Source organism: Madurella fahalii (assembly GCF_045866475.1).
Source record: "Madurella fahalii IFM 68171 DNA, scaffold_4, whole genome shotgun sequence".
In the NCBI taxonomy this organism is placed as follows: Eukaryota; Fungi; Ascomycota; class Sordariomycetes; order Sordariales; genus Madurella; species Madurella fahalii.
Genome location: NW_027263974.1, coordinates 283,945 through 295,977, shown reverse-complemented (window position 1 = coordinate 295,977; position 12,033 = coordinate 283,945). Strand labels below are relative to the sequence as shown.

General features: G+C 54.4%; 5 protein-coding genes and 1 non-coding gene across 6 annotated transcripts; 2 read left to right on the top strand and 4 right to left on the bottom strand.

The window, feature by feature from the left end:
- Positions 1–148: 148 nt before the first annotated feature.
- MFIFM68171_t99 lies at positions 149–240 on the bottom strand. The gene is made up of 2 exons: positions 205–240; positions 149–183 (listed from the first exon to the last, which is right to left on the bottom strand). It is a non-coding gene; the product is annotated as a tRNA-Glu (tRNA).
- Positions 241–1,836: 1,596 nt separating this feature from the next.
- Positions 1,837–2,082, top strand: MFIFM68171_07091 (uncharacterized protein; the record flags this gene model as incomplete). The annotated part of the gene is made up of 1 exon (XM_071062511.1): positions 1,837–2,082. The coding sequence occupies one exon, from the start codon at positions 1,837–1,839 to the stop codon at positions 2,080–2,082; it is 246 nt and encodes an 81-aa protein (XP_070918612.1).
- Positions 2,083–3,222: 1,140 nt separating this feature from the next.
- Positions 3,223–5,277, bottom strand: MFIFM68171_07090 (Thiamine pyrophosphate enzyme; the record flags this gene model as incomplete). Its single annotated transcript, XM_071062510.1, has 4 exons — positions 3,223–3,512; positions 3,603–5,076; positions 5,156–5,198; positions 5,249–5,277. The coding sequence occupies 4 exons, from the start codon at positions 5,275–5,277 to the stop codon at positions 3,223–3,225; spliced, it is 1,836 nt and encodes a 611-aa protein (XP_070918611.1).
- Positions 5,278–6,623: 1,346 nt separating this feature from the next.
- MFIFM68171_07089 (Cyclochlorotine biosynthesis protein O) lies at positions 6,624–7,508 on the top strand (the record flags this gene model as incomplete). Its single annotated transcript, XM_071062509.1, has 2 exons — positions 6,624–6,864; positions 6,919–7,508. The coding sequence occupies 2 exons, from the start codon at positions 6,624–6,626 to the stop codon at positions 7,506–7,508; spliced, it is 831 nt and encodes a 276-aa protein (XP_070918610.1).
- Positions 7,509–7,640: 132 nt separating this feature from the next.
- Positions 7,641–9,160, bottom strand: MFIFM68171_07088 (MFS general substrate transporter; the record flags this gene model as incomplete). Its single annotated transcript, XM_071062508.1, has 4 exons — positions 7,641–8,019; positions 8,075–8,511; positions 8,581–9,003; positions 9,083–9,160. 4 exons carry the CDS (start codon positions 9,158–9,160, stop codon positions 7,641–7,643), a joined length of 1,317 nt encoding a protein of 438 aa, XP_070918609.1.
- Positions 9,161–9,557: 397 nt separating this feature from the next.
- Positions 9,558–11,717, bottom strand: TNA1_1 (High-affinity nicotinic acid transporter; the record flags this gene model as incomplete). Its single annotated transcript, XM_071062507.1, has 4 exons — positions 9,558–10,162; positions 10,224–10,894; positions 10,984–11,137; positions 11,705–11,717. The coding sequence occupies 4 exons, from the start codon at positions 11,715–11,717 to the stop codon at positions 9,558–9,560; spliced, it is 1,443 nt and encodes a 480-aa protein (XP_070918608.1).
- Positions 11,718–12,033: the final 316 nt, after the last annotated feature.

Here is a 12,033-nt window from a genome sequence, read left to right as displayed (position 1 = left end):
TCCTTCTCCCATTAGTTGAGGGCACAATTTGCATAATATAGAGAAGGAAGCAACATCTTACTACCTGTTTTGTAGCTCAGATAATGAAAGGGTCAAAAATAGGAGAACATTTACAAAGGGTGTAGAAAATGGCAAACAGGCACTAAGACTCGGATACCGGGAGTCGAACCCGGGGCTGTTGAGATAGCAGTCACTACTGGATAGTGAGAGTCAACGATGTTACCGCTACACCATACCCGATTGAATCGCGTGTGGTCCCGATTTATTGTGAACACTGGCTGGTTGTTGGGTACTTCAGGACTACCGTAGTAACTTGTGGCGGTTTATGGCCGACCGCACTTGGCGGCATTCTCTCCCACACTTTACAGCCCCGCTTCAACAAGCCAATCAAATCTCACTGTCTTCGCAGCAGCCCCATTTTTGCGCTCTCTCCTACTTCCTCGCTCGCGTAAAGGGATACGCGCACAGGAAGACCAAATGGAGATACTTACAACCGAATATAGAGAATATAGGTTCTCGGTCAGTTCAATAGCGTGCGCGGTGCAAGTTGAGATCCCATTAAACAAAGAAAGGCAGCTCTTTCATCCAATTTTATAAGATTTTCTCCGCAAACTCTACTTTGATCTATTGGGATGCCAACCTGTATTATACGTATATCAAATGATTGAAGATCTAGATCCTCCAAATCCGACCGGGTATCTCATATGGACTTCCTGTGCGCGTATCCCTTTACGCGGTCTGGGAAGCAGGAAGACAGTTTCGGGTCGATTGGCCGAGCTGCGTTCAAAATGGGGTGGGGGCTGGCCCGCGTGCCGATCACAGTCGTGTTTCTGAGGCGCAGTGGCAAGGAAAACTCGCGCCCGCTGATTTGAGGTCATTGCGAACAAAATCGGCCCTCATGTCACAGCAGATGAGAAGATATCAAGTAGGACGGATGATTGAACCCGTTAGATAGCTCTTTTTACAGCCTTCCTGGTGGTAGCAGTCTTTGGAGTGCACACAGTATTGGGCCTGTTGGCTGAGTTGTCGGGAGTTGATGTTCCTGCTACGGACTACAAAGTATTTCGGGGAAAACCCCAATCATCCCTAAGCCGCTTACCGGCCCCCATTCGCATACGCCTCCTGATAAATATTATCAAAATTGACGGGGGTTCCTCTCCGTCGGCCTCACCCTCGGCCCCCAATCCAGCTAGATGCCTCAATACCACTTTCGCCGGCAACACCTCCCCAACCCCCGTAACCTCGCGCACACTCCGCACCAAATTGCGGCTTCCTCGACACTCACATTGTAAAGATCTCCTGCTGGATTAGATACAGCCTACTCTTCAACCCGAGCGGTATAACAAGGTACCGGCTAGCGGGCGGACTCCACATGCCAGCGCTGGAATGCCTTCTAACACCGCGCGCCTAGCTTTAATTTAGGCTTCTCTAGCAGGCCAGCCCCCTAGATCTTGAACAAACAGGCCCCATTGACAACGCCAAGGCCGGGCTTACTACTGTACGTATGTGCAGTACAACCAACAGCATATCTTGAAACTAAGGTATTTACGCGCCAAGAAAAGGTCAGCGTCTCCATGAGCGCCAGGGCAATAGCCGTGCCAATGGAAGCCCGCCGACATGATGTGCAGACACGCTCTGTAAAGTAGAATGGAGGCGAAATTTGCCTCCACACGAGCCAAACCGGTTATAAAATTTAGCGTCTCTCACTCTCTCTACGCCTGCCATAGCCAGTTTCACCATTTAACTTCGCCCTCCAACACTCTCTTCAGTGCCACTGGGCCAGGGACTCATTTCACCTCACAACAACCACCACCTCACCACCACCACAAAACAAAAATGCAGCTCCCCGCCCTCGCCGCCGCTGCCCTCGGCTTTGCCTCCTCCGCCGTAGCCCTGGTCGTGCCCAACTTCGTCCCAGAGTACAAGCTCGAGACCCGCGCCTGCCCGGCCAGCCATTGGCAGTGCAACGACACGGCGCTGCAAGTGTGCAACGGCGTCGAGTGGGTCACGACCGCCTACTGCTCGAGTTGGCGCTGCTGCACCATAAGCAATGGCGGCCTGAACGCGCACTGCACCTGCTAAGAGGCGCGTGGCTAGGAAGCGGTTTGCTTTTGGAGTACCTTTATGGTGAGAATGCCCGTTGGACGTTGATTACGTTTTATCCGTACGCGATGGCTGACCGAGCCCCGGTCAGTGTGACGCTGACCGCCTGCGTGTCTGCCTGTTTGCGAATCTGGGCAAGTCCTCAAGCAGCAAATTGGTGAGGTGGAATGGTCATCATGGAACATTTCCCCTCAGCCACGGCTTGTGAGATCACGTAGGGGGAGCTGGGAACTAATTAGTAGTTTTGATTAACTAGTTCGAGAATTCATATCCGTTGCTCTGGTTTTTTGCCATAATCTTACCGTGCTAGAAGAGGGACCGGAAGAACAGTGTAATTTCGAGCAGTGCGTGCTCGAAAAAGAGATGAGGGAGTCTGCATACCTTAATGTAGATGTATCTACGGCTTGGGTGCCGTTCCATTAGTCGTTCGGGCAAAATACTAATTCCATAGCGCTTTCCTCGTGCTGTCCGGACGACGTTATTATCCTTGCTCAACTTGGCGTCGGTTCCTCCAATAAGATAGCAGTTTTCCCCGTTATCGATATCGCAACTTCGACGACGAGATACGTTAAGCACAGTTATCATGGTAATAATAGCAAGACAAATAATCATATATTTAGCTATGTAGTTGATCTTTAGATAGTCTTAGTAAGTACGTACCTAGCCAGAGAACGGGTCGTGCATCTTAGCTGGGTAAAAAGAGTTTCGATTCTCCGTCCCATGGTACCCCATTCCATGGTTTGGAATTGCACCACGAATGTAGGCGGTGAGCCATGCATTAATAACGCTCTTGAGGACCGCGTTCCCAAGGGGCCATTCCTCGAAGTTCGCGGCAGGGGCTCTGTCCGTCTCACCCTCGCTTTCCAAGGTGGACCCTCGTGACGATGGCGGGCTGGATACGCTAATTACGCTCACGCCGGCGCTTTGGGCGTCGGGACGATTCCTGAACCTCTTCTGAGCATCAACACCGAGTACCTCGTATCCCCACTTGGCAGCGAAAAACGACAGCGTCAGCCGTTGTTACTTTAAGCAGCAATATAATAACAGCCTCGTAACCGTTCTTAGCAGCCCAGGGTAATGGTATCCGACCTCCGTTATCTTTCGACTGTAATGGCAGGCCTACAATAAAGCCTCAATCAGCATCGCTTTCCCCTCCTCCGCCAACCTCGTCTTCGCACGCTTGAGTGCCTCTCTGAGCTCCCCAACCGTTCGAACCCGTACACCCTTCATCCACGCCTCCGCGTGCTCCGTCTCGTGTCCCCATGCAACCTCAGACCCCGCCGCTGCCTCTGCCAGGGCAGCGTAGTTCGGCGTGGGTCGAAACGAGATGTTCATCTCGTCGTCGGATGCTGAAGCACTAAGACCGTTCGGGTATACGAGTTGGGCCGAGTTGCGAGGCGCTTTCCAGCCTAGAAGACAGGTAAATTTCATATGTGTGAGCTGGTCTGAGCCAGGCAATGCGAGTTTCGCCCACGCCAACTTGTGACCCACTCACTCACCTCCATTGTTCAAAACGACTGTCAAAATGGGGATCTTGTACTTGCTTGCCACCCACAGGGCACTGGACGGCGCGGCGCACATGAAGCTTCCGTCACCGACCACCTGGCACACAAGGCCCGGCTTCCGTGGCTGTCCTCCCTCTCCTTGATCAAAGTCCGCGAGCGCCATCTTGACACCCAGCGCTGCGCCATTGCTCCACCCGATTCCCGTTGCGCCGCAGTTGATCCAGCTACCCGGCCGACTAGGCTGCAGCTGTTCGAATAGGGGCTGAGCGGCCGTGACGGCTTCGACGACAAAGGTTGTCGAGTCAGGAAGACATGTTTTCAAGAGGTTGCCGATGTTGTCTGCATCCAGTGCTTCGTGGTCACTTAGACGCGGTCGAGAGGCGATCTCGGCCAGACGGGCCTTGTGTACCTCGGCGCGTCTATCTCGGCGAGCTGCATACGCCGCGTCTCGGAGTTGGACCTGGAGCGAGGAGTCACCTTCGATGTGGCTTACCAGCTGTGTGAGCGCGGTGAAGCTCTCTGCTCTCCAGCGCCCGTGGGCAGGAAAAAAAGAAACGGGAATTTGTTGGTTGAGTGGATCGCTATCTACGTGGTAGATCTTGGCATTCTTCGGGGGTGGATTGCGAGACGGGATCCAGGGCACGTCGCAGTCCAGAAGCAAGATCATGTCGGCGTCCCGGGTACATTCGTCGGAGCCGAGACGAAAGCCTTCGGAAGCGACGTGAGAGAAAGGGAAGCAAACGTCACTGCCGCCCGTGTCATGGACACGGATACCGGGAATGAGGTCTGCTAGGCTGGTTAGCAGCTCGGGAGTACGGCGATCACGGCCCGAGTAGCCAGTGACGATGAGAGGGCGCTCGGCTTTGACCAGCGCCGCCGATATGTCACGAACGGCATCGGCGGGAAGGGCGCTGGGCCCGACAGGTACCCACTGCTCTTGGTCCAATGAGTACGGCTGAATCTCTTGCGCCAAGACCTCTCTTGCGCAAGTGAGATATGTCGGACCCTTTGGCGTGCTCTCTGCAAACTGAAGTGCACGTCCGATCATCTGCTTGATGTTGAACCCTGTGCGAACCTCACCCGTATACCTGCAATACTGTCGGACAATGGCTTGCTGATCCGGAGCGTCTTGCAGCCAGTGCATGTACTCTGTCCGGGAGCCGGGCAGCTCCCCTGACTCGGTATAGGGACACAAGCCGGCGAAGATCAAGACAGGGGCGCGGCCGACGCTTGCGTTGTGGATACCTTGACCCAGGGCCTGGGTGCCAACGTCGACATGGACAAGAACAGCCTGCGGTCGCCCGGATATTCGCGCATACCCATCGGCCATAGAAATTGCTATGATCTCAGAAGGGCAAGTGATGATCCTTGGCCAGGAAATGGGTCGCTCTCTCTTGCCCTTGATGATGGCCTCGAGGATGGATGGATGGTCGGAACCGACATTGACGAAACATGCTGTTATATTAGCCTTTTGAGTGCAGTCAGCTCTCGGAACTTTTTACCGAGTGAACGATTACGGATGACGCTGATGTGAATCTCAAGTATACCTCCCACAAGGCCTCGAACAGGGCAAACGCGGTCGTGTACCGGCTCGGAGATCAGTTCTTCTGTAAACAGGAACGGGTCCGGAAATATCTTACGATGCCGAGGTACTTTGAGACACTGCCATGGAAGTAGACCCAAGAAATAGAGGCGCTTTGGACGCAAACGATGATTGCCTACATGACCAAGACGGTGAAGACGCTAGATGGCCTCTGGCGACGGCGCGTTTTACCGGATTTGTGAGCGCTCGAGCTAGCAAACCGGTAAAAGACATTTTGGTCTGGTAGCCGTAGGCGGCAACTCGCACGCGGGGGGTTGGGGGACACGTCACGGAGAAAGAGAGAGAGAGAAGTCGAAGAAGTTGGTGTCTTAGGTGAGCCTGCGGCGCAATGTGGTCGGCAGTTGCTTGTGTGGTCCGGTAGGACGCATCCGGCTAAATTCCGGGACACGGGTTATTTCGTGTAACTACCTGAGCTATAGTACTGTGCATCGACGGACGGCCTACAGACTCGGACTGGCAGAGACACATACATACATACGCAGACAAGCATACACGCAGAGACACAGAGACACACAAACACGTCAATCCCGATAAATTAGACCCTAAACGACTAGCATGCTCCAATGTTGCACTGTAAACTTAGGGAAAGCCCTAGCTACCTAGGGGGGTCCGAGTCTGAGGCCTCTCTCTGAGGTCTTTTACTGGGCGTAGGAAGACTCAGAGTCGGTCCCGACATCTAGCATTGGATCCGATTCAAAGCTGCCCCTCTTCGACGCATACGACGATTCCGAGCCGGCCTCGACCTGGAGCAGCGGAGCAGACTCGAAATTTCCCCTCTTCGAGGCGTATGAGGACTCTCCCGCGTTGCCTACATGGAGCAAGGGATCGGCCTCGAAGTCTAACCAAGTCAGTACTTTATTTCTGCGGTCTGTTGGAGTGGGGAGCGCAGACTCTTAGGCTGGGTGACCGGGGCGGCCGCCGTGATCGCGGCAATAAGTGGGAGCAGCAGCAAGCTCTTCATGACTGAATGGTTGGCGTGTGTGACTCTGTAAGGATATGGCCGGTAGGGTTGGCGGACTCTCATGCTAAGCAAGGTGAATAATTGACCAAGTGAGTTCGGACAGGGCACCACTTATTTTATACGGCCAGACTTGGAGGTAAGAAATGCAGGGAAGAGGCAGCAAGAGTGTCATTCTCTCGCTTGTACGAATGCCGATATTACGATGGCTAGACAGGCAGGCGGTACTCTCTTTTCGGGTTGCCTATTGGCTTAAGCTCATCAAGGAATATGTGCTGTAACCACATTCATAACAGGTTCATTGTACGAATCTAATGATGAACCAGATTCCAGTCCATAAGGCATTGTACACCCTTGTAGCCTTGATACTCTGGATTCCTTTTTCCTTCTCTCTTTTCTTCGCTGCCACTCCGACTCAAATACTTTTCTTTCTTGCTGTCACGACCCCGCTATCATGATCCCCAGTTTTGTCTACCGGCCACTCTCAGGGCATCCCTCAGAGCCGTTTCCGACGTCACTTGTGGAAGGCGAAGAGGAGGACTACGCACGGCGCAAGCACAAGATATGTCGCTGGCACTGGATGGTTCACGCTGGGAGCGCGGTTGCTGTTATCAGCCTGCTCGTCCTCCTGATGTTGTCCTTGCACGACATGCCTCGCACGGCAGCAAGATGTTGGGATATGTACAATTATTACTGTGAGGAAGCCCTGTGTCACATGCCAAATCCTTCCGAGATTAACAGGAGTGCAGCTCCTGTCAACGATGCGCTAGCCCGCAGGCCCTACGTGACGACACGATTCAACGGCTCGCTCTGGTACAGCTCGCCTTTCAAGGGCCCGCCGACCCCTGCTGTCGAAGATGCCTGGCACGCCGTGATGCAGTACGGCATGATCGCCGTGACGGCCGAAGACTACGAGCGGACCGGCCACTCTATCCGCACAGCCGTGCGGTTTCCTCCTGAGGCCGGTGGCGGGTACGTGGCGACGACGGTGGGCACACACCAGTTACACTGCTTGCACTATCTGTGGCAGGACCATCATCGAGCCCACTTCCCAGACACTCTACGCAAGGCGCACGACGTGCCCGAGCTATACGAGCGGCACTTCGAGCACTGCGTCGATTACATCCGCCAGAGCCTCATGTGCCACTTCGACACCGGCCTGGTGACGTATGACTGGGTACGGCAGCATCAGAATCCCAGTCCTAACGCGAACGCTATGCATAAGTGTGTGGACTGGGATGCAGCACAGCAGTGGCTGCGGGAGCGGGCGGTCAAGATTCCGGAGGGCTTTGTGTGGAAGCAACCGGAAGGGCAGGAAAGTCTGCCGTGGAACCCTTAAGATGACAGCACCTCTGACTGGATTAGTTTTAAAACTGGCAGGTAATACAAAGGGTGTGTAAACAGCAATCTGTGCACAGCCTGAAGTTATACCGTGTAGAACGTATGCATGGACTCCCCCCCACCCCTCTTTTCAACTGCGGAAGCAACCCGTCGGCGAATCAGAGCTCTTGTCGGCCCCAATCCCGCTCTCCGTGTTACGGGCCAGTTCCTGGCAGAAAGGACTGCGCCTCCTCATCGAAGGGCCCCAACGGATGAAGGCGAACGGGATTGGTGTCAGAGCGAAGCACAGGCACCCCAGCAATGTGCAAGCCCAGTTGGTGCCGAGATTTTCGTACAACGGGTACGTGGTCAGCGGGAGCAGGATGGCGGCGAGGACGTTGCGCGTACAGACGCTAGACGCTAGGGCTGATGCGCTGTAGATGTCGTAAGCGTCGGTAAGATAATTGTTCAGCGCCAGGAACGTCAGGTCAATACCCACGCCGAGCGCCACGCCCGAGAGAGCGGGAATGCTCCAGTGGACACCCGGACGAGCGGCCCACCCCAGCCAGAACTCAGAGGGCAAACAACGGCCCGCCGAGGCATGCGAGCGGGAGGCGTCGGTACTCCTCCCGGAGAGCCCACGCCTTTCCCCGCTGGGTGCTTGTTCTGTGAAACTTGTCCCAGGCAGCGAATATGGCGATGGCAAGGATGGCCCCGATGCCGATGGGGATGAACATCAAGGCTGCCACCCCGTCAGACATGGAATACACGCGTCGGAAAATGACGGGATAGACACCGAAGTAGAGGAAAAAGATAACGTATTGGTAGAGGATGAAGAGGTCGGTGAAGAAGACAAGCGGTTCCGAGAGGATGCGGATAGGACGTGTGATGGTTCTCACGTAGTCCCAGCAATTCTGGGGCTTGGCGATCTTCTCGCCAGCGCAGAGGACGGGCGCAAACGTCTCGGGCATGAAGAGCAGCATGGGCCAGTTCAGACCGGCAAGGATCAAGGCACACCAGAACTGTCACTGCCATGCCGTGGCAGACGCGGAGGTGAAGCCCAAGATTATGGGCCCCATTAAGGGACCGACATTGCTCGTGAGGCCCAGCAGGGTCACGGCCATGCCGTGAGGGCCGAGATCAGGATAGATGTCGCAGAACAACCCACCCGAGACCGTTTGTGGCGCGGCGGCGCCGCAGCCCAGCATAAAGCGGAAGAAGAGGAAGGTGGGCCAGCTAGGAGCGAGAGCGCAGGCGAGTGTGAACGCCGTGTGGATGGCGAATGAGGCCAAAAAGACGGGGCGACGGCCCCAGGACTCGGACACGGGCGCGACTATAATAGGGCCGAAGATGTAGCCCACAAGAAAGACAGCCACGGGCAACGGTTTCTCCAGCTCTGAAGTGACGCCGAAATGGGCGCTCAGGGTGGGCTCAGCGCCGCTAGGGAGGGACGAAGCGAGCGTGACATTGAAGTTGAGTAAAATGACGGTGGCAGATATGTACAGTTTCTTTGCCTGCAAGGTCCCGTTAGCTGTCCAATCGCTTCTCGGTCTGGGGGCGACTGGTTGGGGGGTTGTTCTGAAATCCGCTTGCCGTGGACATCCCCGCAGCCACTGCTGCAGAGCCAGCTTGGACTCCTGCAGCCACTTCTGCAGAACCAGTGCCGGTCATAGTGGGCTTGGCTTCGTAACGCGCGGGAACAGCCGCAGATCCTAGATGAATTAGACAGTATACAAATGTAACGGGACCTGGAACGTGGAACTAGCGAGCTGGCTTGGTCCCTAGGTACCTTAGGTTCTCATTGCCGGACGCACAGCTGCTTTTAAATTACAATCCTCTACGACCGCAAACCGTCGATTCTTACGAACGTGGCACTGCGGCAATGCTCGACAGACTCTGCCATTACCTTGATCTTTTTTTTTTTTTTTTTTTTTTTTTTGTGTGTGTGTGTGTGTTTTCCCGGGATCATAAACTAGGCACCACGGGTCTGGCGTACTCGTAGGAGTTACAATGCATTGAAGCTGTGCTACCTTCCCATTGCATCCTATAACTAAGCCATCCGGCAGTTTCACAGCGCAAGGACCGGCCGCTGAAGGTGCGTCTCCTCGCTCGGCGCGTCATCCGGTCGATTATACCACAGGCCCGCCTTACGCTTGTCGATAAGCACGAACGCGGCGTAGCAGAGAGCCATTACCAACCCTAGCGCCGCAACGGCCATGCACAGCGAGTAGCCGGGACGATAATACGGCGCGTCGCTCTGCAGGAAGGCGAAAGGGGCCAGGATCCCGCCGGTGTTGCCAAAGCTGATCATCCACCCGGAACCGATGCTACGCTGTTTGTGCCCGTGCAAGTTCATGAGGTACCAGCAGATCACGGTTGGAGCCGCGCTGAAGGAGCCTATGCAGACTAGGCAGAGCCCAGCATATTGCGCCGAGAAGTGGCCGTACGTTGTCATCAAGACGGCCAGGCCGGCAATCAGGAGGACGCCCGAGAACAGGAGATAGGGCAGGCGCATGTCGGTGCGATCGGATAGATAGGCCAGGATGAGGCACAGGCCCAACGCGGCGGCAAATGGAGGGACCGAGTGCAGCTGCGTCTGGACCGTCGAGTAGCCAAGCGTCCTCACAACGGTGGGCGTGAAGTAGGCAAAGGCGTAGACCGGGACGACGACGCCTAATTGGGGACACAGTTAAGCTCTGCACGAAAAATAGGAGTGCCTGTAAAAACGACTCACAGAAGTACATCAATGCACAGATGTAGTTTTTTGGATTCCTGAAGAACTTGCCGAGATCTCCCCTAGTGATATTCTCCTTGCCTGCATCCTGCTGGTGCACGTGGTGGGTCTTCCGCAACACCCATTGATATTCCCTAGCAGACAGCCATGTTGCCTGGTCCGGGAAATCGCTGACACAGAAGAAGGCACCGAGAGCAACTAACACGGACAAGATTCCTTCCAAGATGAATACCCACCGCCAGTTTCTCAGGCCCCTGATGCCGTCCATGTGGGCGATGGCGGATGCGAGGAGCCCGCCAAAGGCCGAGGCCACGATGACGGAGCAGAAGTAGACGGTGAAGCGCTTCTGGGCTTCCTGGCGCTTGTACCAGAAACTGATCAGGTAGAAACTCCCGGGGAATATGCCGGCTTCGAAAACCCCGAGGAAAAAGCGCGTGGCGAGCAGGCCGCCATAGTTCTGGACGAAGCCTTGACACAGCGTGACTATACCGAAGCCCAAGGTGCAGAAGGATAGCCAGACATGGGGTGTCACCTTCTTTAACAGGACATTGGACGGGATCTCCAGTATAATGTAAGGGACGAAGAACACGGCCAGCGCGGTATTCGGTTGTTGGTCAGTCAAGCCCAGTTCTTGCGGCAAACCCATAGTGAGCGCATTCCCCATGTTTGCACTGTGAGCAGTCAGTCGGGTGAGTGAGAGGACATGGTTAGGTAGGTATTGTAGGTACTATAGGAGCGGAAATGGCTAAGGAAACCGTACCGGTCAAGGAATGCAACGACGTAAATGAGGAAGAGCACCGGGAGAAGGTGAAGGTCGATTCTGCGTAGCAGTTGGCTCGCCTCGGCCTCGGATAGGCTCTCGCTGCTCTCGACCTCCACTGTTGCCGAGGTAAACTTGATGGTAGTGCCGTCCCCTAAATGCAAAGTTAGGCTGTCGTGATTCAGTGATGTGGTGCTGAAGGGGTCGTGCCTGGAGAACCCATTTTAGGCGAGGGTTGTAAGTGTCTCTCAACTGCGTCCAATGGCGGATGATTTGAATTACGGCAGTAGGAGGAAGGCTGCCGGAAGTTCTGATGTAAGGTAGACAAGATGTCGTGTAGCTAAGGTGGGCGGGCTCAGGAACAATGGCCTAAAAACTAAGCAAGAAATGGATGTGTCCTTCACAGCTGATTATGGGGAGACTTTGTGTTGCTGGTTTATCCCGCTAGGTCCAATACGCCACAGAGCCACACTTTGCCACTGCGTTAGAGAGCTGCACACCGTGGAGATATTGATTCGAGTACCCTAGGTATTTGGGCCATGTAGCTAGCCATCAACCCGCATGAAAACGCACCTTAGTGATTACCACAAAATGTAATGTATAAAAACTCAGAATGTGTATGGTAACCCGGGCCCTATGTCATAGGGTATTGTCGGGCAAGGGGGGTTATAATTAATCCGCCGCACATAAGCATTGGTGTAGGTACATTGTAGGTACATACTACTCCTGTTCATGTGGGATTGTTTCAATTCACAAATTTGTAGGTACGTAAGTAGGTGAAACCACAATCCTAGAAGACGAGAGTAGCAATATATGGTCCGGAGAGTATATAGCTTAAGACTTTGCTTTACCTCCGGGGGAAAAAAAAAATAATAAAAAAAAAAAAAAAGAGAGAGAGAGAGAGAGAGAGAGAGAGAGAGAGAGAGAGAGAGAGAGAGAGAGAGAGAGAGAGAAGAGAGAGAGAGAGAGAGATCTGAACGAAGCGACGTCCACCTCCGAAGGGCAGTACATATAAAACTGTAGGCAGAGCCGCGCGGTGAGCGCAGTTAT